Here is a 24,941-nt window from a genome sequence, read left to right as displayed (position 1 = left end):
GAAAACTGAAGCCCAGTAACCCAACCGGCCCGTTTAACCTCGCGACCCTAAACCCTAGCTTCCCCCGACCCCTTCGAGAGATCCGCACTGTCCGTTTGGACCCGTGAGCTGATCCTGGCCGTTGGTCTGTCCGTCCCCTGCTCTACATATAAGCCGCCTCCGGCGCGCGCCGTCTCAGCGTCTTCCTCAACCTGCGCGAGCTCTCGTCTCCGGCGGCGGAAGCGGAAGGAAGCAGGCGGCCACCATGGTGAAGGGACGCACGGGGCAGCGCGTCAGGCTCTACGTCCGTGGCACCATCCTCGGATACAAGAGGTGAGCTCCGCGGCGCCGCTGCTGCTTTCTCGTGTGTGGTTTACGGATCTGGTCATTTCTAGGCGCGATTCATCATTCAGCTAACGATGGTGGTGGTGGTGATGGTGTTGCAGGTCCAAGTCGAACCAGTACGAGACCACGTCGCTGGTGCAGATCGAGGGGGTGAACACCAAGGAGGACGTCGCGTGGTACGCCGGCAAGCGCATGGCGTACATCTACAAGGCCAAGACCAAGAGCAGCGAGACGCGCTACAGGTGCATCTGGGGCAAGGTCACCCGCCCGCACGGCAACTCCGGCGTCGTCCGCGCCAAGTTCAAGTCCAACCTCCCGCCGGAGTCCATGGTCAGTAATCCACTCACTCCTGCTTCTCCCACTATGCGTTCTGTGATGTTTTGCCTCCCAATTGATGCTCTATCTGACGCTGGAGATATGTATTGGGTGCAGGGACGCAAGGTCAGAGTGTTCATGTACCCGAGCAGCATCTAAGGTTAGCATCAAAAAATGGCTGATCCGCTCATATTTTTTAATGCTGGTTGCTAGTGAATTGTTTGTGTGTGATCGAATGATGTGGTAATGTTCTCATTGCCCTTTGAATGCATTTACCATTTTGCTCTTAGAGCCTAGGCCTAGGACTATGCATCGTTATGGTTGATTAGGAGGCATATTATGGTTTTTATTGAGTCTGTATGTAGCAGCATACCATGGCCTGGGTTCTGTGAGTGTAAAGTGTAAAGTTCCTTTGCTGAGGAAGCAATTCACCGAGTACTGTTTGAACTGTGAACTTCGTGCTGCTATTCAGTAAAAGTGTGCCCAGTTTTTCTGTTTCCTTTTCCCCTGAAATCTTTCTCTCGGAAAACAGTACATTAGAGCTGTTGCCTGCTAGTGAATATGCCATGTTTTTTGTGTTCAGTTATGATTATGCAATTTTCTTATATTAGTGCAAATCATAAGTCTGATCAAAGTACTGTTGTTCAGGGACCTTTTTTGAAATAGTTGTAAACCTAAAATAGCTTTTGTGAGGATTAATAAGCATGTAGGGTTAGCAATGTGGCTTAATTATATTTCATCTATGAACGGCAGGTCATAGCTTACATCGTAAGTTTCCATTGCTAATCATGTATCGTCTATTCTTGTTTTTTCAAATGCAGGTTTTGTTGAAGTAGGGATGGCCATGGTTATTTCTTACTTATCTTGAGCTGAAAATTCCATGTTTTGGTGAACCCCTGCTGTGTTGGCAACTTAGATTGTTCATGTACTGCGAACGTGGAAGTTTTGCCAAAATTTGTTGTCTAAAGGATGAACCATTATCGTGATGTTATGCCAGCACCAGAGCTTATTTTGAGCATCAGATGCCTTGCCATTGTTGTTTAATATTATTATCTTCCAAGATCCTACGGGCTACGGGTATATTTTCCCCTGTGGTCAGTCTGCCATGTTCATGCGCCATATATATCAAATAACGTGCAATGTGGATGTGATGTTTTTGTGCTTTTGTTCCTGTAGCCAGTGCATTTCATTTATTGAGGATGTATGTTTAGAATATCTTGTCCTAATAATTCTGGTTGACTGATGAATTGCCTCGCGTTGTTTCTGTGTTCTTAAAACTTGTTTAGGTGGAGCCATTCATTTCTTACCCTGATTAGCATAATCAATATTTTTTTTTGTATCAATGCATATGAACCTGTTTAGTTAGGGTGATATACCTTGGACTGAATACTTTGTGATTGTGTTGAGGAGTTACGCTAAGGAATTCTGTGATGAGCAGAGACTAATACGCCACCTTCACTCAATTCCCTCAACTGTAGAATATAGTTGCAACTTGGTAGAGCATGCGTGTACAGCCACATCTCCCACCTAATTTTTCGCTCTATTCTATGTTTATCTGCCTGGCTTTGCATTCGTTGTTGAGTTCTTAATAGTTGTTGCAGCCAACCTGTCATGCCTCCCTTTCTTTCAGCCATTCTTCTAGATTAGGAACAGCATATGAATCAATCTCCTCAATGCCAAAGTGTCTAGGGCCATGACCATAAAGTACTTCAAACGGAGTCTTGTTCAAGGTAGAATGATAGTTGGTATTGTACCAAACTCAGCCATGTGTAACCAGTTTTACCACTTAGGTGTGTCAAATCCCGTTTGGATGCATTCTAGAGATTCTATAATACTCAATTCAAGGCTCCGCATGAAGTATTAAATAAAGTCTATTTGTAAAAAAAAATTAGAATGAATGTAAGGTTAGTCTCAGTGGGAGTTTCATGGTAACCGTTCGCAAATCACGCGGTCAAAAGCCTTTGTTTGACATCTCTAATTAGCAGTCAAATAACTTCTAGTATCTTCTAAGAAGTCACCATACAGTGTCTTCTAGTACCTCTACTTTGTACTATGATATGATGGAACTTCTTACGACTTTCAGGGGATCTGCAGGTAGCACGTCCCTTGAATAATCAGGAGGGTAGGTACCGATGTTAGCATACCAACAAGCGGTGGATAATCGGGAGGTACCAATGTGCTTATATGAACATTTGGCTTGCACCCCTTGTGGCGACGAGCAACGAATCTCCTTCGCCATGGCTCGTCATGGCCGTGATGACAACGAGATGATTGAGGCACAATCATAAATCATATTATTACGAGAAATGTAGCATTCAACTATATATAAAAATTAAAGAAATGAAGCATTCAGCACAACACCACGTACAGGCACCCCTGAATTATGAATCCGGCAACAGGACTTCACACGCGACAGACTATCTCCAAGAACTTGTCGAAGTCCCTCCTGCACGCGCCGCCGGGCGCGAACGCCGCGGCCACCGCGCCCTGCAGCTCCTGCGCCCTGGCCCTCATCATCGCCCCTTCCTCCTCGCGCAGCAGCTCCCCCACGGCGGCGGCCACCCCGGCGCGCGTCATCGTGGCGCCCTCGAACGCCGCGCCGACCCCCCACAAGCTCGCCACGGACCGCGCGTTCATCCGCTTGTCCCCGAAGAAGGGGCGGCACGCCATGGGCACGCCGCTGGACACGCCCTCCAGCACCGACGCCCACCCGGCGTGCGTCACGAACGCGCCCACGGACGCGTGGCGCAGCACGGCCACCTGCGGAGCCCAGGGCACCACGAGCCCGGACCCGGCGCCGCCGGCCGTGGCGCGGGCCAGGAACTCCGCCGGAAGGAGCGGCCACGAGTCCTCGCGCAGGGACCACAGGAACGGCGCGCCGGAGGACTCCAGCCCGGCCGCCAGCTCCCGGAGCTCGTCGGGGCGCGGCGACGCCACCGTGCCGAAGCTGACGTACGCCACGGAGCGCTCCGGGTGCGCGTCCAGCCAGGCCAGGCAGCCGTGCGGGTCGTCGACTGCTGGCGACGCGGCGGCGGCGGTGTCCTTGGGGAGGAGGAGGTGGTAGGGGCCGAGCGGGAGGCAGTTGGGGAGCGTCTCCGCGAGGGCCGCGGTGACGTCGGGCGGGTCGAGGCCCGGGAAGGTGTTAAGCGCCACGGCGGCGGCGGCGCGCGGGAGGATCTGCCCCATGCGGTGGACGAGGCGGCTGATGACGTAGTCGAAGTCGCCGGAGACGACGCCGCCGGGGAGGTCGCGGACGCGGTAGCCGCCGAGGCCCGGGTGCGAGACCAGCAGCTCATCCGCCTTGCTCGCGGCTGGGACGGCGCAAATGCAAACACAAAGCTGTTGATCAAGGTGAAGTCTTTTTGAACCTACCGGATGCAAACAAGAAGGCAACGGGACAAGATAAGAGAAGAGAGGATTCGGCGAACGCACCCTGGTCGCCAACGTCCGCCCGGAGCGCGTCGGTGCGGAGGTGCGCCAGGAGCGCGCACGACGCGGCCGTCCACACCGGCACCCACGGCGCCCCAGCCGCGGCGGCCGCATCCACCGCGGACCACACGAACGCGTCCCCGACCACGCAGCTCACCCTGGCGCCGCCCGCCGCGGCGCGGGCCGCCTCCAGCCCGGCCTTCACCCCGCCGGCCTCCGCGGCGGCCATGAACAGCTCCATCTGCCGCTGCACCGGCACCGGCACGGGCCCCTTCGCCGCGGACGGCCCGGCGCCGTCCGGGACCTCCACGAAGCGCAGGTTCCCCGGGAGCTCGGCGCTGGCCGCCCCGCGGAGCTGCGCGATGGAGCCCGCGGTGGAGAGGAACGAAAGCGTGGCCCCCGCGGGCGCCGCGGCGGCGGCCAGCGCGCGCGCGAAGGCGAGCAGCGCCGCCGCGTGGGAGCTGAACGGGAACGCGACCACGGCCACGTGCGGCGTCGGGGAGGACACGGCGGGCGCCATCGCGGTGGTTTAACGCAATAGTCTGGCGTCGGTTGCGGCGCGGCGCGAGGGGATTTAAACCCGGGCGGGGCGGGGGGTCACGCGCGCCGCACCTGCCGGTCGCCGCACCACGCGTGGAAGTTCAGTTGGTGAGCCGGCGGTTGGGTTGGGTCTCGGCGCGTGCGGGCGCTCCGGAATATTGGTGAGCTCTGCGCCGGAGTCTTTTATTTGTTTTTTTTTTTAAAAGATGTCTTTTATTTGCTTATCACTAAAAAAGATGGTGCTAATCTAAAAAAAAGATGGTGCTTACATGTATATTACTAAAAAAATCGTTCGCACATGTGTACCACCGCGTAAACTTTAATTTCTCTGTGTACCATTCAGTCGGTGTTTCGTCAAATTCCTCTGTTAGGCGGCATTGATATGTGGGCCCGTCCTCTTTTTTTCTCTTTTCCATAATCTCTTTCTCGAGGAAAATGGAGGGGAAGAGGCCAGGCGCGCACGCTCGCAGGATCGGGGAGCTCCTGCGTAGGCTGGATGCCGTCGCCAAGCACTTGCAGGAGGCCACGGAGGGCGCCAACCCGTTGGCGAATTGGCCACGGGTCACAAATATTTATAATAAATATTTTTGTCACAAATAAAAATATGTGAGACGATGGGAGAATTGGACGGGTCAATTCTATATAAAAAGTTTTATACATATTGTATAAAAATTTATACATATTTTTATATAGAATTGGCACAAACATATTTTTATTGTATAAAAATTTATAATAAATATAAGTTCTCACAAATATTTTTATAAATATAAATTGGCACAAATAAAATTTATAATATACATAATTTGACACAAATAAAATTCATAATATACATAAGTTATCACAAAACACAAAAGATGGCACACCCGTAAGTACTGGTAAAAAATTAAGTTATCATAATCATAAATTTAAAATACAGGTTGCCATAAAATAAAAGTTGTTGTATATGTAAAACAAAAGTTGTCACACATATAAAATGTATGTTGCCAAACATATAAGATAAAAATTGTCATAAAAAAGTATTTATAAGTTGTCACAAAAGCATAATTTGTTATAAAATATAAGTTGTCACAAATAAAATATGTCATGTACATAAGCTGCACTAGTAGCAACTTATATTTACATTTGAGTTTTATATTATTGAAAAAGTTGCTATAGTATGCATATATAAGTTGCTATTTGTTATACATATATGTTGCCACAAAAATGAAACGGTACATATAAGTTGTTATATGTTTATATACAAATTATCACAAAATAAAAAGTTGTTACACATATAAAACAAAAGTTGCCAAAAACAGAATTAATTATACCATGAGTTGCCTCACATATAAGATGTATGGTAAATCTATTGACATCTTATGTTTGTGGCAATTTATATACATGACAATTTATATCTTATTCGTATGATAACTTATATGTATTAACCCTTCAGTTTAGTGGCAACTTATTCAATAATATCAAACTTGAATTTATACATAAGTTACTAGTAATGCAAAATATTGTCAAAACATATGCAAGTAGGGTCTAGTTTTATTCGTCTCATCGTGTAGAATATAATGGTATAATCGGTTCTAAAAAAGGAGGCAATATGAATGAGATAAAATATTTTTTATAAAAGCTTTGTACCAAAACAATGTTTATTTCCTCAACCTGCTAGTTAACTTTTTTTTTTGAGGAGGACTTGCTAGTTAACTGGGTGATGATGTGAGAATGTAGCTACGCACGCAGGCACATGGGCCAAAAATGTGGGCTAGTCCCATGTGTGGGACGTTGGGCCGCGACGCGGAGGAAGGCCGAGGCCCGGCTTGCGAGGGAACGCACACTAGCGCGCCAGCACGATCAGTCGTGGGATAGCATTTGCCTTCTTCGACTCTCTATACTCTAGCACTTTCATCTCACTCAGTTGTAACTCCACATCTCTCCCTTGAGCACTTGGACTCTCGCAATACAAGCAGCGAACCACCAAACTGGAGGTAGGGCATTTAAATCTGAAATAGTATAAATCTCGAGCCATTGTGTGCTAGCCCATATACAATCAGACGCACGACAACACACAATCGGAACCGACAATGTGTGTGTGCTCCTCTTAAGTCCAACAAAATTTGGATTATTCTCTCTTTTTTATTCGATAGAATTCAATCCCAATAGATCTAAAGTAATGGATATCCATATACAGCCAGATCCAAATCCAATAGAATTCAAGGATCAAAATCCAATTAGATTTGAATTTGGCCCAATACATTTCCAGAAGTAGCCCAACCAATCCCCACCAGTTGTTTCCTATGGGTATGACCGCTAGGTTCACCAGATCCATGTTGCTGAGCTGCGTGGTCGGGGACGCGTCCGTGTGGCGGAGCCGTGGCGTGGCGCTCGGTGAAATAGTCAGATGTGTGGAGGAGGAGCTGGGGGAGCGTTGGGCATCTGGCAAATGTACAGGGTGGTGCTCTATGCGCGGAAGAAGATTTTCACCCATACTTGATCAATTCAGTGCAAACTATTATCTGAAAAATTATATTTAAGAACATGCCACTATTTGAAAGTCATCGTTCACATCCCAATGAACGTGACAACACCTGTATTTTGGTTGGTGCCTCAACTTGGAGTTGCAGACTTGTAGTCATCAAAAGTGAATGAGAAGCATATAGTAATTCTGAACTTTCCACATGTGCTCCTGACATTAATTTGAAATTTCACTTCTAGGATTTGATGATGACGTTCTTTGTCTGGTTAACAACCTAATGTATGTCGAGAATTTGTTGTTGTCCAAGTATTGAAACCTCACTTCTACGATCTGAGGATGACGTTGTGTGTCTAGGGGTAGTAAAGAGCCGTCAAATTTGGTCTAAATAATCTAAGAGCCAGGCCCTAAAAGAGTCGGATTTTAATCCTATACAATTTTGAATTAAAAAAATTAAAGAATCAAGTTTGGCTGTAAAATGGCCACTAGGGTCATGGCCCATTACCACCTATATGTGTGTCTGGTTAACAGCCTAATGTATGTCGAGAACCTGTTGTCTATTTAGGTTCATTTTCTTTGATTTATGTTGACATCTCAAAATATCTTGTATGCATAATTTCTTTTATATTCTGGTTGGTCTAACACGAAACGACTCCATAAAAAAAAGAAAAAGAAACAACATCATAAAACGACCCTCACATGTCAGTATTGAGTATTTAACCGTTGAGACTTGAGAGGAGACAGGCCGCTCAGACCATTGAGGAAGAGGAGGCTAGGATGGAGGACGTCGTTGGAGATGGCAAGGACGATGTGTCGGTGTTACACGGCGGAGCTCAGGTGGAGATGTAAATGAAGTGTTAGGCTTTGAAAGGAGTGGGCGGCGTTAACTGTTAAGTAGGGTGGCATCGCTATAAATTTAGTTTACATGGCAATGAATTATAATATGAGTGTATGACATTGTTAATATTTATGTCATCATAGAAGTTCAATTTATGTATCTTTCACTAGAATCTATAGAAATGATATGGGCGTGGAAGTACAGTTTTTTTTTTTTGAAACGGCACGGAGTCAGATTGAGTGACTTGCTTTGAGCAAGTCACAACGTAACTTGCCCCCCTATATCCACCATCCAAACACAATCCAATGGCTGCAAATGTTCCAAAGCTATGACTCATATATGGGCTTTTCTAGTTAGCGCGCGCCCGGAGACGAACCAACAAACGATTTTCGACAGCCACAGAAACTTTCCATTTCGGGTTCCGTGCCATTTCCTTTTCATGGAATTTTTTCCTTATCTTTCTATATTTCAACAGTAACTTATAAATATAATTATACGTATAATTTTTGCGCATAACTTTTGTAAGAAGATAAGTTTTCATCATACTTTTTACGATGCATAGAAGTTTTACGCACGACTTTCCTAACCCCTTCTTGAAGGATAATTTTGTAGTATAATTTTTACTATGTGTATAGTTATAACTTATAAATATAATTATATATATAACTTTTTTGCGTATAACTTTTGAGAGGATAAATTTTCATCATAACTATTACAGGGCACAAAATTTTTACGCATAACTCTTTGCTAACACCTTCTTGAAGGATAATTTTTTGGTATAACTTATGATAAGTACAAATTTTAATGCATATCTCTTTAAAAGAACTTGTAGCGGACAATTTTTCCAGCACAATTTCTATAAAGATGTTATTAGGAAGACTTTTCGTACAACTTTTCACATAAGTTAACTATACAACTTCTAAGCACATACTCGATATATTTTGCTTAGCACGATTTTCATAAAATAGATGTCAAGAGAACTTCACCAGAGAAAACATAATAGAAGGTAAGAGAAAATCTAAAAACAAATGATGACACATGCTATTACAGAGCGTAAAGCAAAAAAAAAAAGGAAAGGAAAAGAAGAAAGCAAATTATTAAGTTGGCTATCACATGGGAGACAGGCAACGTCGCGCGCCACGAAGCCACGTAGCGCGCGATCGTCTTATTGGATTTCCGTACAGGCACCTCTGAATACGTAAACAGTTCGACCGGCCGACAACAGGTACGAATACGTAAACAGTTCGACCGGCCGACAACAGGTACGAATCCGGCAACAGGAGTTCACACGCGACAGACTATCTCCACGAACTTGTCGAAGTTCCTCCTGCACGCGCCGCCAGGCGCGAACGCCGCGGCCATCGCGGCCTGCAGCTCCTGCGCCCTGGCCCTCATCCTCGCCCCTTCCTCCCCGCGCAGCAGCTCCCCCACGGCGGCGGCCACCCCGGCGCGCGTCATCGTGGCGCCCTCGAACGCCGCACCGATCCCCCACACGCTCGCCACAGACCGCGCGATCATCCGGTTGTCCCCGACGAAGGGGCGGCACGCCATGGGCACGCCGCTGGACATGGCCTCCAGCACCGACCCCCACCCGGCGTGTGTCACGAACGCGCCCACGGACTCGTGGCGCAGCACGGCCACCTGCGGCGCCCAGGGGACCACGAGCCCGGATCCGGCGCCACCGGCCGCGGCGCGGGCCAGGAACCCCGCGGGCAGGAGCGGCCACGAGTCCTCGCGCAGGGACAACAGGAACGGCGCGCCGGAGGACTCCAGTCCCGCCGCCAGCTCGCGGAGCTCGTCGGGGCGCGGCGACGCCACCGTGCCGAAGCTTACGTACGCCACGGAGCGCGCCGGGTGCGCGTCCAGCCAGGCGAGGCAGCCGTGCGGGTCGCCGGCTGCTGGCGACGCAGCGGCGGTTGTGTCCTCGGGAAGGAGGAGGTGGTAGGGGCCGAGCGGGAGGCAGTTCGGGAGCGTCTCGTCGAGGGCCGCGGTGACGTCGGGCGGGTCGAGGCCCAGGAAGGTGTTGAGCGCCACGGCGGGGGCGGCGGCGCGCGGGAGGAGCTGCCCCATGCGGTGGAGGAGGCGGCTGATGACGTAGTCGAAATCGCCGGAGACGACGCCGTCGGGGATGTCGCTGACGCGGTAGCTGCCAAGGCCCGGGTGCGAGACCAGCAGCTCGTCGGCCCTGCTCGCGGCTGCGACGGTGCAAATGCAAACGCAAAGCCGTTGGTCAAGGTGAAGTCTTTTTGAACCTACCGGACATGAACAAGAAGACAACGGGACAAGAGAAGAGAAGAGAGGATCCGGCGACCGCACCCTGGTCGCCGACGTCCGCCCAGAGCGCGTCGGTTCGGAGGTGCGCCAGGAGCGCGGACGACAAGGCTATCCACACCGGCACCCACGGCGCCCCCACCGCAGCGGCCGCCTCCGCCGCGGGCCACACGAACGCATCCCCGACCACGCAGCTCACCCTAGCACCGCCCGCCGCGGCGCGGGCCGCCTCCAGCCCGGCCTTCACCCCGCCAGCCTCCGCGGCGGCCATGAACAGCTCCATCTTCCGCGGCATCGGCACCGGCACGGGCCCCTTCGCCGCGGGCGTCCCGGCGCCGTCCGGGACCTCCACGAAGCGCAGGTTCCCCGGGAGCTCGGCGCCGGCCGCCCCGCGGAGCCGCGCGATGGAGCCCGCGGTGGAGAGGAACGAGAGTGTGGCCCCCACGGGCGCCGCGGCGGCGGCCAGCGCGCGCGCGATGGTGAACAGCGCCGCCGCGTGGGAGCTGAACGGGAACGCTACCACGGCCACGTGCGGCGCCGGGGAGGACACAGCGAGCGCCATCGCGGGCGGTTCAACGCAATAGGCCGGTGTCGTTGGGTGCCCTGTTGTGCGGCTTCAGTTGCGGCGCGGCGCGGGGGTATTTATACCCGGGCGGGGCAGGGGTCACGCACGCCGCACCTGCGGTTAGGTTGGGTTGGGTCTCGCCGTCTCGGCACGTGCGGGCGCACTTGATCAATTTAGTGGTCATATTATCTATAAAATCATATTTGACGAACATGCCAACTATTTGAAGGTCATTATTAACATCCTAATCAACCTGACGCATGCCAACTATTTTGAAGATCATTATTCACATCCTAATCAACCTGACGACGAGCTAGCTCGGATGGGCTCGACTCAGCTCGGTCTAGCTCGTTAGCCAAACGAGCCAACACGGCTGCTCGGCTCGTTAACAAGACGAGTAGAAATGCTCGGCTCGGCTCATTATTAGCTCGAGTTAGCTCATTAGACTTGCTGGCCAAATGTGAATTTGGTATTACAACCACAATATATATGAAATATAAAAAAGTATAGCAATTATTAAGTTCCAAGCTTCAAAAATTCAAATTTGTTCATAAACCATAATGAATGAATAGTTTACTTATTACGTCAACTCGGTCATAGCCCATAACTACTATAGTAGCAGCAGCATGCATATCTTAAAGGACGCACTCTTTGTTCCTTTGAGCAACTCCCAAAGGAATTGAACAGGATTATGAATCAAAAAGAGGAGAGGAAACGAACAAACATTAATTAGGAAGCTATAAGGTGGCGAAGCTGAGCGGGCGGTACTTTGGACTTGGAGGCTGAGCAGATTAGACACTCCCAGCTCCCTTAAACTCTAATGCTCGGTTAGCTCATGACTAGTTCACAAGTTGGCTCGAGTTGGCTTGTTAACAAAACGAGCAGAATAACTGCTCAGCTCGTTAAAAAAAAATCCGACGAGCCAAGCTGAGCCAGCTCGCGAGTTTCTAGATCGGCATCCAACCCTAAACTTGACAACACTTGTATTTTTGTTGGTGCCTCGACTTGAAGTTGCAGACTTGCAATCATCAAAAGTGAATGAGAAGCATATGGTAATTCTTGAACTTTCTACGTGTGCTCCTAACATTAATTTGAAATCTCACTTCTACGATCTGATGCTGTGTGTCTGGTTAACAGCCTAATGTATGTCGAGAACCTGTTGTTGTCCAAGTATTTAAGTTCATTTTCTTTGATTTATGTTGACAGCTCAAAATAGCTGTTTCTTTTACATTCTGGTTGGTCCAACGTGACCCTCACATGTCAGTATTAAAATTAATGTGTCTTTAAGAGTTGAGAGAGGAAGCGGGTCAGGCCATCGAGGAAGAGGAAGGTAGGTTGGAGTACGTCGCTGGAGATGGCAAGGATGAGGGGTGTCGGTGGTCAGTGGTCACACAGTAGTGTTGCACGGCGGAGCTCAGGTTTGCCTCCCCCGGTTCCTCCTAACAACAACACAACACGGAATATAACGACTTTCAAGGGTTTTTTTTTGAAAATATAACGACTTTCAAGGTGAGGTTGAGGTTTATCCGTTTATCCAGTACTACACTACAGCTTAACTTCTGAATATGAAGTGGCAAGAGATCGCCTCAGCGGTTTTATAAAATTCATGGAGTTCTTTTTAGCAACATTTAGGACAGGATATCTAGATTTTGTGAATTCCGGTTACTCTCCTGTTAGTGAAACTTTGAGAAACAAAGTATGAATCCCTGGGACCCTTTTCGGTAGGACTTTGAAATTGCCCAATGTCTTTTCTTATTCTGTTGTTCCCTGAAAACAATTCTATGTGAGAAGTACGATGGTTTGGAGTTTTGAAAAGTTGTATGCGTGAGGAGGGAGTAGATGCCCATAAGGAACACCATTTTTAAAGATTCTCCTTCTGGTAGTAGTAAAAAAAAGATGAAAGGTTTCTACCGATTATTTGTCCAAAACACTTGCAAGTTGTATCATTTGGTATGGATTTTTTTTTGTGATAACTAAGATCATACCCGTGCGTTGCTACAGGTGATAAAAATTAGTTTTATCAATATAGCATCAGAAACATATATTTTAATATTTATTAATATCCACACAATCATATAAATAATAGTTTTAAAATTTGATAAATTCAACTACATCAGGATATCCAATGCCACATCACCCACTTTCAAATATTTTTCCATACGATAGAGCTAAGATATTTCTAAACACATTGACAAAGTATTTTCCAATATGCATTTCCAGCAAACGTCAAAACGTCGATCACAAAATTCTACTTCAGTGCCTACCCGTGCGTTGCTAAGGGTGAAACAAATTCCCTCCATAAGCATCAATCTTCAAGTACATATGTTCTCCCACCAGTTCTAGCATCAGAAAAGTAGAAATAATCAAAACTGGCATGTTGTGCAACCCTGGTTCACTACAATAAGGTAAATTAAGACTTCATTGCCAAATAGAGTATCAGATAACCTAGTCTAATATATAGAGAATAAATTTGCTTTTGAAGCTATAGTAATTAAACTATGAAAGCTGAGCTCACATTTATCATCTCTTCCATAATTACCGTGGCACCGTTTTTCAGATTATCATAGAACTCTACATCCACAAAAGAAATCGTCAAGCTTGATTAATTAATAGAAACTAATGATAACAAATTGACCTAACAGCAACATGAACCTACAATATTTGATTAACTGCATTAAACCCATATATTTTGACAAGACTATGAGTATTAGATTGAAATAAGAGAAACATTTTAGCCTTTTAGGCGCTGAAGGAAATCTGTGCACCAGCGTACTAAATGATTAGGGTGTAGAAATCTTGCTTACATTGACATATTGTTGCTGCTAGCCTGCATAGGACTGCAAAACAGTGAGTAGCGAGCCTATCTATAGGCAGATTTGCTCGTACAATATTCTTCCTAATCTATAAAAATATTAGTACATATCTAGTACATTAATTAAAAGAAAACAATAGCACCTCACTGAATGGATCAGAAAGACGATCAGAAATCACTTTCATCCACAATGCACAAAGTCCGAAAATAAAAAGGGCATTCCGATCAGGAAATTTTTTTGATCTCTTTCAGTGAAAAAGGAATTTTGAAGACCATTCCGTGAAACTGACTATAGCCATACAAAAAACATAGTTAGATTGGATATCATTGTGCCTGTACTTTTGATAGAAAATTCCACTTGGACACAAGCGGTCAAGGAATATATGGAGGAATAGAAATCTAGAATTTCATATGCAAGGCATAAGCAAACCTGAGTTGGCAGTTTGCACGTGTTGATACAAATACCAAGGCATTTGCTCTCTTCCAGATACTTGTATTTCTCAACGAACACTTGGCGATTGTAATCAATGTCGGTGTATATTGAGCCCATATATAGAGGCCTATCTAGAGGCCCTTGTATAGGAACTATATATCCCACTCTTCTAGGGTTTGGAGGAATACAAGGCAATTTTTCTCTCCAACATGGTATCTAGTCTTCCCTTCCCTCTCCCACCCTCCCTCTAGCCGCTGGTGCCACCCGCCGTCGGCGCCGCCGCAGCCGCCGGCGCCATGGCCGCCGCCGCCTCAACCCTACCATGCAGGAGTGAGCCGGCTGCCCCCCGCCGCCACTCCCCTCGACCTGGGCGCGGGGGGGCGCGGCTGCCGCGGGGGGCGCGGCTGCCGCGGTTGCCGCCCCTGCAGGCGCCTTTGCTGCCCCCGCGGCCCCTCCCCTCGACCTGGGCAGGGCGCGCCCTTGCCGCCGTCCCCGGGCAGGACAGGGGCGCGGGCGTGGCCCCTGCTGCTGGCCGCTGCCCTGCAGCCCCTTGGCCTGTGTCCGCGCCGGCCGCGACGCCGGCGTCCCTGCACGCGCCCGCGGCGCCCCTGTTTGCGCCCGCGATGGCAGCGTCTGCGCCTGCGTGGCCATGGCCTCGAGACGCTGCCGCCATCGCTCCTGCATACGGCGCGGCGCGGCCGTGGCCCCGGGCCGCCGCCCCTGCCCCTGCTTCCGGCGCGGCGCGACCGTGGCCCCAGGGCACCTCCCCTGCCCCCGCCCGCGACGACCGCCGCCACGCAGGCCACGGGCACCGCCGCCGTAGACGCCGTCACCGCGGGCGCCGAGGATGCCACTGTGGGCACCGCGCGCGCCGACACCGCCGACGCACCGTTCGCCTCCGCTGCCTTCAGCGGGCCGCCGATCGTCGCCCGAGCTGCTCTGGCCGAAGCTGCACTCGCCGCGGCCCTCCTCGCCGCCAAGTCCGCGGCTTCGGCGGCTCAAGAGCGCATCCATGCGACTGCCTTCGCTTGGGAGCGTCTTCAGCCCGTCGTCCCCTTCACCGTGCCCGGTGCTCTGTCCTCCCACCAGGCTTCGCCCTCTGGATCTGGACCCCGGACCGACCCCCTCCTTGGTGATCCTCTCACCGGCCAGACCGGGAATGGGGGAGGCCGCGAGCGTCGTCGTCGGGGCGGACGTGGTGGTAGTGCTGGTGGAGGCCATCGGGGCACTCCGACCCCGACTCCGGCTCCCACTCCTGCTCCAGGGCGCCTCCCGATGTGGCCGGTTCAGGGTCGGGGGGCCCTCGTCTTCAGCCCCAGCCGGCGGCCATGTTCGCCGGTGCTGCTCCCCTGATCGCGCCGTTCTGGATCTCGCCCGCTCAGCCCAGCCAGCAGCCGACCTAGCCTAGGGGGTGGGAACAGGCCGCACTGACGCAGTCCTTCAGCGCCATGGGGCGGACGCCGCCGGTCAGCACCGAGTGGATCGCCGACTCGGGTGTCTCTTTCCACACCACCCCTGATGCTGGTATCCTCTCCTCTGTCCGACCCCCACACCCCTCTTGTCCTTCTTCCATCATGGTTGGTGATGGGTCTTGCCTTCCTGTCACCGCCGTCGGTTCTGCTCCTGATTCTTTTCGTCTTCCCAATGTCCTTGTTGCTCCCCGGATGGTTCATAACCTTCTTTTTATTCGTCAGTTTACAGCTGACAACTCTTGTTACATCGAGTTTGACTCTTCTGGCCTCACTGTAAAAGATTCGGCCTCCCGGCGTCCGCTTCTCCGGTGTGACAGCACGGGGCCCCTTTACACCCTCGCCTTCCGCTGCACCTCTCGCCTTCTTCGTCTACCGCTTTTTCCGCGACGCCGTCTTCCACCACCTGGCACCGCCGTCTTGGTCACCCTGGCCGCGACGTTCTGGCTCAGCTTAGTCGTAGTACCGATGTTGCTAGTACTAGGGCTCTTGCTGAGCACCTCTGTCATGCGTGCCAGCTTGGTCGTCATGTTCGGCTTCCATTTTCCTCTTCTTCTTCGCATGCGACGCATGCCTTTGACCTTATTCACTGTGATCTGTGGACCTCTCCTATTCTCAGCCTCTCTGGATACAAATACTATCTGGTGGTGGTCGATGATTTCTCACACTACTCTTGGACTTTTCTTTTGCGCGCCAAATCTGAGACCTTCCCCACTCTCCTCCACTTCTTTGCCTGGGTGTCCACTCAGTTCGGCCTCACCATTAAGGCGGTCCAGTGTGACAACGGGCGTGAGTTCGACAACTCCACCTCCCGTTCTTTATTCCTCTCTCGGGGTGTTCAGCTGCGTATGTCTTATCCGTATACCTTTTCCCAGAACGGCAAGGCTGAGCGGATGATTCGCACGACGAACGACGTCGTGCGCACCCTTCTGATCCAGGCCTCTCTGCCCCCGCGCTTCTTGGCCGAGAGCTTCCACACCGCCACCTACTTGCTTAACCGCCTTCCGTCCACTGCTTCTCCTACTCCCACTCCATAGAACGCTCTCTTCGGTACCCCTCCTCGTTATGACCACCTTCGGGTCTTCGGGTGTGCATGTTACCCTAACATCTCCGCCACTGCTCCTCACAAGCTGGCGCACCGCTCGACTCGTTGTGTGTTTCTTGGTTACTCCCCTGATCACAAGGGATACCGATGCTTTGACCTCACCTCTCGCCGCGTCTTGATCTCCCGACACGTCGTGTTTGACGAGTCGGATTTCCCCTACTCCACACCTCCTCCTGACCCCGAGTTGGAGTCCCTGTTTCCGACTGACCCAGTGGTTCAGCCACCTTTACCTGTCTGCCCTTTCCCTGCAGGTTTTCCCGACACATCGGCACCGCTTCCGGTGATCCATGTTGAGCCACGCGCGGCCCCGGTTCCCGCTGTCACGCCACGCGCGGCTCCGGTGCCTGCAGTTGCGCCACGCGCTGCCCCGGAGCCCGCTGTCGCGCCACGCGCAGCCCCAGGACCTCCTGTCGTGCCGTGCACGGCTTCGGGGTCTCCTGTTGTGCCACGTGCGGCCCCCGGTGCCTCCTCCTGCACCTGCGCGGTATGCTCAGCTGGTGCAGGTGTACCAGCGTCGTTCGGCGCCGACACCGGCGCCGCCGCGGTACGCTCAGCCGGTGCAGGTGTACCGGCGTCGGTCGGCGCCGACACCGGCGCCGCCTCCGGCTCCGGAGGCTCCTGCGACGCCTACACCGGAGCCGTCGCCGCCGCCGCCTCCACCGGTTCGCTCTCGAGCCGAGCCGGCGGTGTACCACCCGCCAGTCGTCCATCGGTATCCTCGACATATCCATCCAATGGTGACTCGGCGGATGGCGTCTCAGGCCGCGACTCTCTCCGCCACCGAGGGGGAGCCGCGGGTCTCTCCGGTACCCTCCTCTATCCGCGACGCCTTGGCGGATCCTCACTGGCGTCGCGCGATGGAAGAGGAGTACGCAGCTCTCCTTACCAACCAGACGTGGGACCTCGTGCCGCGTCCGTCTGGTTGCAATGTGGTCACTGGCAAGTGGATCTGGACGCACAAGCGTTGGGCTGATGGCACACTGGAGCGATACAAGGCTCGCTGGGTTCTCCGGGGTTTCACCCAGCGGTCTGGTGTGGACTATGATGAGACCTTCAGTACAGTGGTGAAGCCCGCTATGGTGCGCACGGTCCTCTCGCTCGCACTCTCTCGCTCCTGGCCTGTGCACCAGCTGGATGTGAAGAATGTGTTTCTTCATGGCACTCTGTCAGAGACAGTCTACTACAGTCAGCCAGCAGGATTTGTGGACTCGAGCCGTCCGGATATGGTCTGCCGGCTAAACAAGTCCCTCTATGGTCTGAAGCAGGCTCCTCGGGCTTGGTACTCTCGTTTCGCCACGTTCTTGCTGACTTTGGGGTTCACCGAGGCCAAGGCTGACACTTCTCTGTTCATCTACCGCCGTGGGGATGAGACTGCCTACCTGCTGCTCTATGTTGATGATATTATGCTCACCGCCTCCAGTCAGCAGTTGCTTGAGCTTGTCATCTACTCTCTGCAGCAGGAGTTTACTATGAAGAATCTTGGTCAGCTCCACCACTTCTTGGGCGTCACTGTTGAGCCTCGCCCGTCTGGCCTTCTCCTTCACCAGCAGCAGTACGCACTCGATATTCTGGAGCGGGCTGGGATGACTGATTGCAAGCCTTGCTCCACTCCTGTCGACACTCAGGCGAAGCTGTCTGCTGATCTGGGTGCTCCTGTGGCTGATCATACTGCCTACTGGAGTCTGGCCGGTGCCTTGCAGTACCTCACCTTCACCAGACCGGACCTCACCTACGCTGTTCAGCAGGTATGTCTCCATATGCATGATCCCCGGGAGTCACACCTTGCTGCCCTGAAGCGTCTCCTCCGCTACGTCCGTGGCACTGTGGACCTTGGCCTGGTGCTTCACCGCTCGTCCTCTGCTGAGCTGGTGGTCTACACCGACGCTGACTGGGCTGGCTGCCCGGACACTCGCCACTCCACTTCCGGTTACGCCGACTTCCTGGGCGGCAACCTGGACTCCTGGTCGTCCAAGCGGCAGCCGGTTGTCTCCCGCTCCAGTGCCGAGGCGGAGTACCGGGCTGTCGCTAACGGCGTGGCGGAGGCGTCCTGGCTCCGACAGCTCTTGGCGGAGCTCCACAGCCCGCTCGCTAAGAGCACGCTCGTCTACTGCGACAACGTCAGCGCCGTGTATCTCTCCACCAACCCCATTCAGCATCAGCGGACGAAGCATGTGGAGATCGACTTGCACTTCGTGCGCGACAGGGTCGCCATCGGCGATGTTCGGGTGCTCCATGTCCCGTCCACCTCCCAGTTTGACGACATCTTCACCAAGCCAACCCCCCCACCCGACAAGCAACTATGTCCTGACAAGGGACTACCCTCCTCGACCTTCTCGGAGTTTCGCTCCAGCCTCAACATAGCAGGTGGCTAGTTGTGGCTGCGGGGGGGGGGGGGGTGTTTGCCCTTTGTACTTTCTTCTTGTACAGTCTTGAACACCACTGCGACGGTAGTTCAGACTGCGGGGGTGTTGGCTTTCTTGTTGTCCAGTCTTGAACACCGCTGCGCCGGTAGTTCAGACTGCGGGGGGGGGGGGGGGGGGGGGGTGTTGGTGTATATTGAGCCCATGTATAGAGGCCCATCTAGAGGCCCTTGTATAGGAACTATATATCCCACCCTTCTAGGGTTTGGAGGAATACAAGGCAATTATTCTCTCCAACAATCAATAAGGTGAAAAACATGATTTCAACGAGAGTCTTAGTGAAGAAAAAAGTCAAATAGGTGTTGATAAGTTGGAACGAAGCGATACCCCACTTGACCAAGATTTTCCATCAGGCAGAATTAACTGAACATGTGCCATCAACCATTGGCATGAAAGTGCTGTCGCTCTGGCTTCTCAAGTAAGACACAGCAATTCCAATAGACCAAGTTAAATAGAGAAGAATATGAAGTATAATCAGAAATGATGTACTTTTTCCTTGAAATGAACTCACCGAGCATCATGGCAGCTAGTTGACCATCAGCAATTGGTGTTAAAAAGAGCTTTGTAAAGAACAAGCAAGACAGGCACAAACAAGCAAAAGAGTTTTCAAGGAGATATGCAGAAAACGAAAATCGATTTAGGTATTGAGTTCACATGCTAGACTGATGTCCAACAAAACAGACTTGGGAGGAACAAGAGAGGTGATATACAGCTGCCTGCTCAATCTATGAAGCACTCTTCCCCTTGACCATAAGACGATTCACAACCTCCATCAGTCCGGCATACCAAGTTTTTTTGGGAATCCCATCCAACCTTCTGCAGCTTTTGAAAGAATTAAAAATGTAATTGCATGTCTTTTGTTGAAAAGTAAGATATCATATTGACCTAGAATTTAATAGATACATGTGAATAGGGGATTGGTGTTATAACTACTTGTACCCTATGTCCCTATCTGAATTCACATGAATTTTTCTTTTACCACTTCTAGGGAATTGTCAGATTAGATGCAAGTGTAATTTTTCCATCGATACAACATTGAGTATTTTATGTTTCTGGAGTGGCAGCCTGTCTGAAAACTATGGTAACATATGAAATCTGCAATTGAACTGATTTTATTACGGTTGAAATCTGAAATCTGAAAGGAAGATAGGTTTCCATCCCCCACATCATCTGAAACAAATCAATGTCAACATATTGGGCTTTTTCCCCTTGAATTCAACAAATTGAGCATCCAGTTTAGATTACAATGAAATAAAAAAAAAAACCATTGTCGACAGAGTTTCAAGCTGGTTCCTTGCTATTACAAAAGTGCGTACTTCGATAAACTAATAGCTACCGGTTCAAGTTTATCCACGTTCGTGGCGTTAATTCTCAGGAATTAGTCAAGCTATTTCAAAGCAGAGCAGAGCTCTAGTTGAGAAATGTTCAGAAGATTCCTCTATCTATCCTGGCAGAACTAACCAAGGAACTCAATAATGTCAATTCATTCACTCTTTTATTGGGCGAAAAGAAGTTAATACATCAAAACGAAGCATCGTGTAAAGTTTTACTGCAGGAAGGAAGGAAATGGAGCTCACCTCCACCATCTTGCTCCGGAAGAAGGTGAGGAGGAGGCCGTCCGCGAAGCTGGGCCGGTACTCGCCGCCCTTCCTCGGCGCGGCCGCAGCATCGACCTGCATCCAAATCAAGTAGAATCACACCATCATCATTTCCGGCCATTGCCGCAGATGGACAGGCAGATAAAGGTGCGTGGCTTGGTACCGAATGAATCCCCTTGTTGGAACTTGGAACACTCTGAACTCGGGCGTGGGCGATTGTCGATGGTAACCTCCGGCGAGCTGGCCTTCGGGCGGGGACTGGCGGGGAGCGCACCTCGGGGGCGGCAGCGGCGGCCTTGGGAGACGGAGACTCCGGGCGGGGGCGGCAGCCTTGGGAGAAGGAGTTGAGCCCAGATCGATGCGCCCGCGAAGCTCGTCGATGTCGTCGTCTTCGTAGAAGAAGGGATCGGAGAGGACGGCACACCGGGCACGATGGCTCCTCTTCCTCCTCGACGGCTGATCTCGCGAGGGCAGTCGTGGATCGGGGGCGCGTGCGATGGGGGGGCGGCGGCGGCATCACCGCGGCAGGGTGGCGTGGATCTGCGGCGCCGGGCACGGAGCAGGGGCGCAGAGGGGGGCGCCGGGGACGGCGCGGATTGGCGGCGCGGCGGACGGCCGACGGCGGACGGGGACGGCACGGAGCGGTGGGGTGGGGTGGGGGTGGAGCGGTGCGGGAGGGGCGCAGGGCGCAGCGCGGGAGCGAGCCCACGGTCACAACTGTGGACATTCCCTACACTCCTTTTAGCGGTAGAGAATGGAATCAAAGAACCCTTTCCAAATGAGACCGAAACTATATGAAACATGTGTTCCATTATCTGCGACCGCACATATATAGCTATGCGGCATGAATCCGCTGTGTAATTTGTTCTTCCTATTATCATGGGGACCTAGCTAGGCATCCATGGCGCAAATCCATCGCCCAGTGGCCACCCGTTGAACGAGGTTGCAGCCCCGCTGAAGACTCTATTTTGGGCCGGCAAAGGGCCACCGCATCCCTGAAATGGCGTGCTTAATAACCGAGGTCAATCTCCGAGCAGGGGCCGAAGACAACGACGACGACGCCCCCCCTTGGATCGATCAATCAGGCCATGGCGCAACACTACTGAGATCCCCGTCGTCGTTGTGTTGCGGCTCGTGAGCCGAACGATTAATCCGGCGGGCGGCCATCATATCGCGCGCGGCGGAGGCCCCGATCGCTCGCCGGCGGCGATATATAGATATAGATGGGGCGGTCGTACCATGCTGACATGAAGGACGCGGCGGCGGTGGACCTGGGCTACCCGCTGGTGGCGGTGTGCATCGACAAGGACAAGAACAGCCAGAACGCGCTCAAGTGGGCCATCGACTCGCTGGTCCACAAGGGCCAGACCCTGGTCCTGGTCCACGTCAACACCAAGGGCCACTCCGGCGGCGTGGAGGACGCCGCCGGGTTCAAGCAGCCGACGGACCCGCACATGAAGGACCTCTTCCTCCCGTTCCGGTGCTTCTGCACCCGCAAGGACATCCAGTGCAAGGACGTGGTGCTGGACGAGCACGACGTGGCCAAGTCGGTCATCGAGTTCGCGGCGCACGCGGCGGTGGAGAAGCTCGTCCTCGGCGCCACGGCGCGGGGCGGCTTCGTGCGGTTCAAGGCCGACGTCCCGACCACCATCTCCAAGGGCGCGCCGGACTTCTGCACGGTGTACGTGGTGAACAAGGGCAAGGTGTCGTCGCAGCGCAACGCCATCCGCACGGCGCCGCGGGTGTCGCCGCTGCGGTCGGTGATCGCCCAGCAGGCGGCCCAGAGCCAGGCGGCGCCCAGGCCCGAGCCGCCGTCGCAGCGGTGGTCGTCGTCGTCGCGGGGCACGGACGCGTCCGAGACGCCGCGGGTGGACAACTTCCGGTCGCCGTTCGCGCGCGGGGGCGCGGCGGGGAACACGCGCAAGTCGTACGCCGACCTCAGCCACATGTCCATGCCGGACTCGGCGGACATCTCCTTCGTCAGCAGCGCCGGCGGGCGGCGGAGCATCGACCAGCACTCGGCGATCCCGCCGCGGATGTCCAACTGCTCCGCGGACAGCTACGACCACAGCTTCGAGATGCGCACGCCCAGCAAGTGGGGCGGCGACTCCTTCGGGGGCAATGGCATGGACCACACCACCTTCTCGCAGACCAGCAGCTCGTCCTTCTGCTCGCTGGGCACGGTCGGAGACTTGACACTTAGTTGTTGGATTGGATATGATCCTGCTGTTAATTAGTTAGTTCAACTCATCATCTTAACCTGCAAGCAGGACGACGTTGAGGCGGAGATGAAGCGGCTACGGCTGGAGCTGAAGCAGACCATGGACATGTACAGCACGGCCTGCAAGGAGGCGCTGACCGCCAAGCAGAAGGCCATGGAGCTGCAGCGGTGGAAGATGGAGGAGGAGCAGAAGACCAACGACTCGCGGATCACCGAGGACTCGGCCATGGCCATGATCGAGCGGGAGAAGGCGCGCGCCAAGGCGGCCATGGAGGCGGCGGAGGCGTCGCAGCGCATCGCCGAGATGGAGGTGCAGAAGCGCATCACCGCGGAGAAGAAGCTGCTCAAGGAGGCCGAGGAGCGCAAGAGCCGCGGCTCCGGCGGCGGCTTGTCGTCGCACGAGGTGGTCCGCTACCGCCGCTACACCATCGAGGAGATCGAGCAGGGCACCGACCGCTTCAACGACGCGCGCAAGGTCGGCGAGGGCGGCTACGGCCCCGTGTACAAGGGCTTCCTCGACCACACCCAGGTCGCCATCAAGGTGCTCCGCCCCGACGCCGCGCAGGGCCGCTCCCAGTTCCAGCAGGAGGTGGAGGTGCTCAGCTGCATCCGCCACCCCAACATGGTGCTCCTCCTCGGCGCCTGCCCCGAGTACGGCTGCCTCGTCTACGAGTACATGGCCAGCGGCAGCCTCGACGACTGCCTCTTCCGCCGCTCCGGCGGGCCGGTGATCCCCTGGCAGCACCGGTTCCGCATCTGCGCCGAGATCGCCACGGGCCTGCTCTTCCTGCACCAGACCAAGCCCGAGCCGCTGGTGCACCGCGACCTCAAGCCCGGCAACATCCTGCTGGACCGCAACTACGTGAGCAAGATCAGCGACGTCGGGCTGGCGCGCCTCGTGCCGCCGTCCGTCGCCGACAACGTGACGCAGTACCGGATGACGTCCACCGCGGGGACCTTCTGCTACATCGACCCGGAGTACCAGCAGACGGGCATGCTCGGGGTCAAGTCGGACATCTACTCCTTCGGCGTGATGCTGCTGCAGATCATCACGGCCAAGCCGCCCATGGGGCTGACGCACCACGTCGGCCGCGCCATGGAGCGCGGCGCGCTGCAGGACATGCTCGACCCGGCCGTGCTGGACTGGCCGCTCGAGGAGGCGCAGTGCCTCGCCGAGATGGCGCTCCGCTGCTGCGAGCTGCGCCGCAAGGACCGCCCGGACCTCGGCACCGTCGTGCTCCCGGAGCTCAACCGCCTGCGCGCGCTCGGGGAGGACAACATGCAGTACTGCGGCGCCATCAGGGGCGGCGCCGGCGGCATGTTCAGCTCGCCCTTCTACAGCAACGTCTCGCGATCGCACGCCGCCGTAATATAATATAAGCTAGCTAGCTAGCTCTCCTCAGTCGATCGGTCTGAAACCAAATGCTGACTCCCCATTTGGTTGCAAATTGAACTTCGCAGGAGATGATGAGCGATTCGTCGCAGTACCCAAGATCAGTGTTCAGCTCAAGAGCCGGCGACTCGCCGATGCCGCCGAGAAGATCGAACGTCTGACGCTCCCCCCCATGGACCCCTGACTGTCAGGGCAAGGCAGGGATTGTCGTTTGCGCATTGTGATTTTGCAGGTTCGTAAGCTGCTTAGCGTGCATGAGGAGGGGAGCTAGGGCACTTGTGGTCGTTTCTTCGTTCTAGCATGAGTTTGGTGCGGGATTATTTTCTTTGCACAAGCTGTGTACTATATACTAATACGGACGGCAGAACCATACGCATGGCTCTGCCGCCATTGCCGTGTGCCTGTTCGTGTAACTTGTGATCGAGCTACCTCTTTTGTGTAATGGATCTTTGCAGTTTTCGAATGGAGTTGTTTGAATTGGGGAACGTTAATTTGTGAATTAATAAAGGGAACGTGTCAGGTGGAAACCACAACTTTTGTGAAAATTCGTGCAAATCACGGTAAAAAAGTCATCTAAATTCACGAAAAAAAATCACACATGTAGATGATATGATGATACACAATCTTGTAAAATATCCTGTTCAAACTCGACTTCGTTTGTGAGATATAAAAATAATAATTTTTCTCACAAACAAAGTTGAGTTTGGACAAGATATTTTATAAGATTGTGTATCATCATATCATTTATAT

The 24,941-nt window shown here is 52.9% G+C and overlaps 5 protein-coding genes across 13 annotated transcripts; 2 read left to right on the top strand and 3 right to left on the bottom strand.

Moving 5' to 3' along the window:
• Window positions 1-149: 149 nt before the first annotated feature.
• Window positions 150-1,790, top strand: LOC120702886 (60S ribosomal protein L35a-1-like). 2 transcript variants are annotated; one of them, XR_005686573.1, is made up of 4 exons: window positions 150-312; window positions 426-654; window positions 757-915; window positions 950-1,138. XR_005686573.1 is itself a non-coding variant. In XM_039986855.1 (4 exons), the coding sequence occupies exons 1-3, from the start codon at window positions 245-247 to the stop codon at window positions 796-798; spliced, it is 339 nt and encodes a 112-aa protein (XP_039842789.1). In that variant the 5' UTR covers window positions 150-244; the 3' UTR covers window position 799; window positions 1,461-1,790. The 2 variants fall into 2 exon arrangements, 1 of the variants encoding a protein (XP_039842789.1); XM_039986855.1 differs by lacking the exon at window positions 950-1,138 and adding an exon at window positions 1,461-1,790 and having other exon boundaries at window positions 757-799.
• A 1,120-nt stretch (window positions 1,791-2,910) lies between these two features.
• LOC120702885 (anthocyanidin 3-O-glucosyltransferase-like) lies at window positions 2,911-4,687 on the bottom strand. Its single transcript, XM_039986854.1, has 2 exons — window positions 4,072-4,687; window positions 2,911-3,950 (listed from the first exon to the last, which is right to left on the bottom strand). The coding sequence occupies exons 1-2, from the start codon at window positions 4,586-4,588 to the stop codon at window positions 3,043-3,045; spliced, it is 1,425 nt and encodes a 474-aa protein (XP_039842788.1). The 5' UTR covers window positions 4,589-4,687; the 3' UTR covers window positions 2,911-3,042.
• Window positions 4,688-8,841: 4,154 nt separating this feature from the next.
• Window positions 8,842-10,781, bottom strand: LOC120702884 (anthocyanidin 3-O-glucosyltransferase-like). Of its 2 annotated transcripts, XM_039986853.1 has the most exons (3): window positions 10,221-10,781; window positions 9,148-10,099; window positions 8,842-9,110 (listed from the first exon to the last, which is right to left on the bottom strand). In XM_039986853.1, exons 1-2 carry the CDS (start codon window positions 10,735-10,737, stop codon window positions 9,189-9,191), a joined length of 1,428 nt encoding a protein of 475 aa, XP_039842787.1. In that variant the 5' UTR covers window positions 10,738-10,781; the 3' UTR covers window positions 8,842-9,110; window positions 9,148-9,188. The 2 variants fall into 2 exon arrangements, with proteins under 2 accessions (XP_039842787.1, XP_039842786.1); XM_039986852.1 differs by having other exon boundaries at window positions 8,977-10,099.
• Window positions 10,782-12,816: 2,035 nt separating this feature from the next.
• Window positions 12,817-21,642, bottom strand: LOC120702882 (neural Wiskott-Aldrich syndrome protein-like). 7 transcript variants are annotated; one of them, XR_005686572.1, is made up of 6 exons: window positions 20,741-21,642; window positions 20,557-20,652; window positions 19,307-19,801; window positions 13,514-13,567; window positions 13,256-13,311; window positions 12,817-13,135 (listed from the first exon to the last, which is right to left on the bottom strand). XR_005686572.1 is itself a non-coding variant. In XM_039986850.1 (4 exons), the coding sequence occupies exons 1-3, from the start codon at window positions 21,302-21,304 to the stop codon at window positions 13,294-13,296; spliced, it is 678 nt and encodes a 225-aa protein (XP_039842784.1). In that variant the 5' UTR covers window positions 21,305-21,556; the 3' UTR covers window positions 12,817-13,135; window positions 13,256-13,293. The 7 variants fall into 7 exon arrangements, 5 of the variants coding, with proteins under 5 accessions (XP_039842784.1, XP_039842782.1, XP_039842781.1 ...); XR_005686571.1 differs by having other exon boundaries at window positions 12,817-13,079; window positions 20,741-21,630; XM_039986850.1 differs by lacking the exons at window positions 13,514-13,567; window positions 19,307-19,801 and having other exon boundaries at window positions 20,741-21,556.
• Window positions 21,643-24,606, top strand: LOC120702883 (U-box domain-containing protein 35-like). The gene is made up of 3 exons (XM_039986851.1): window positions 21,643-22,760; window positions 22,845-24,161; window positions 24,260-24,606. Exons 1-3 carry the CDS (start codon window positions 21,801-21,803, stop codon window positions 24,350-24,352), a joined length of 2,370 nt encoding a protein of 789 aa, XP_039842785.1. The 5' UTR covers window positions 21,643-21,800; the 3' UTR covers window positions 24,353-24,606.
• The last annotated feature ends 335 nt before the right edge of the window (window positions 24,607-24,941 follow it).

This window comes from Panicum virgatum, chromosome 4K (genome assembly GCF_016808335.1).
Source record: "Panicum virgatum strain AP13 chromosome 4K, P.virgatum_v5, whole genome shotgun sequence".
Lineage (NCBI taxonomy): Eukaryota > Viridiplantae > Streptophyta > Magnoliopsida > Poales > Poaceae > Panicum > Panicum virgatum.
This window is presented reverse-complemented; position numbering and strand designations above follow the sequence as displayed.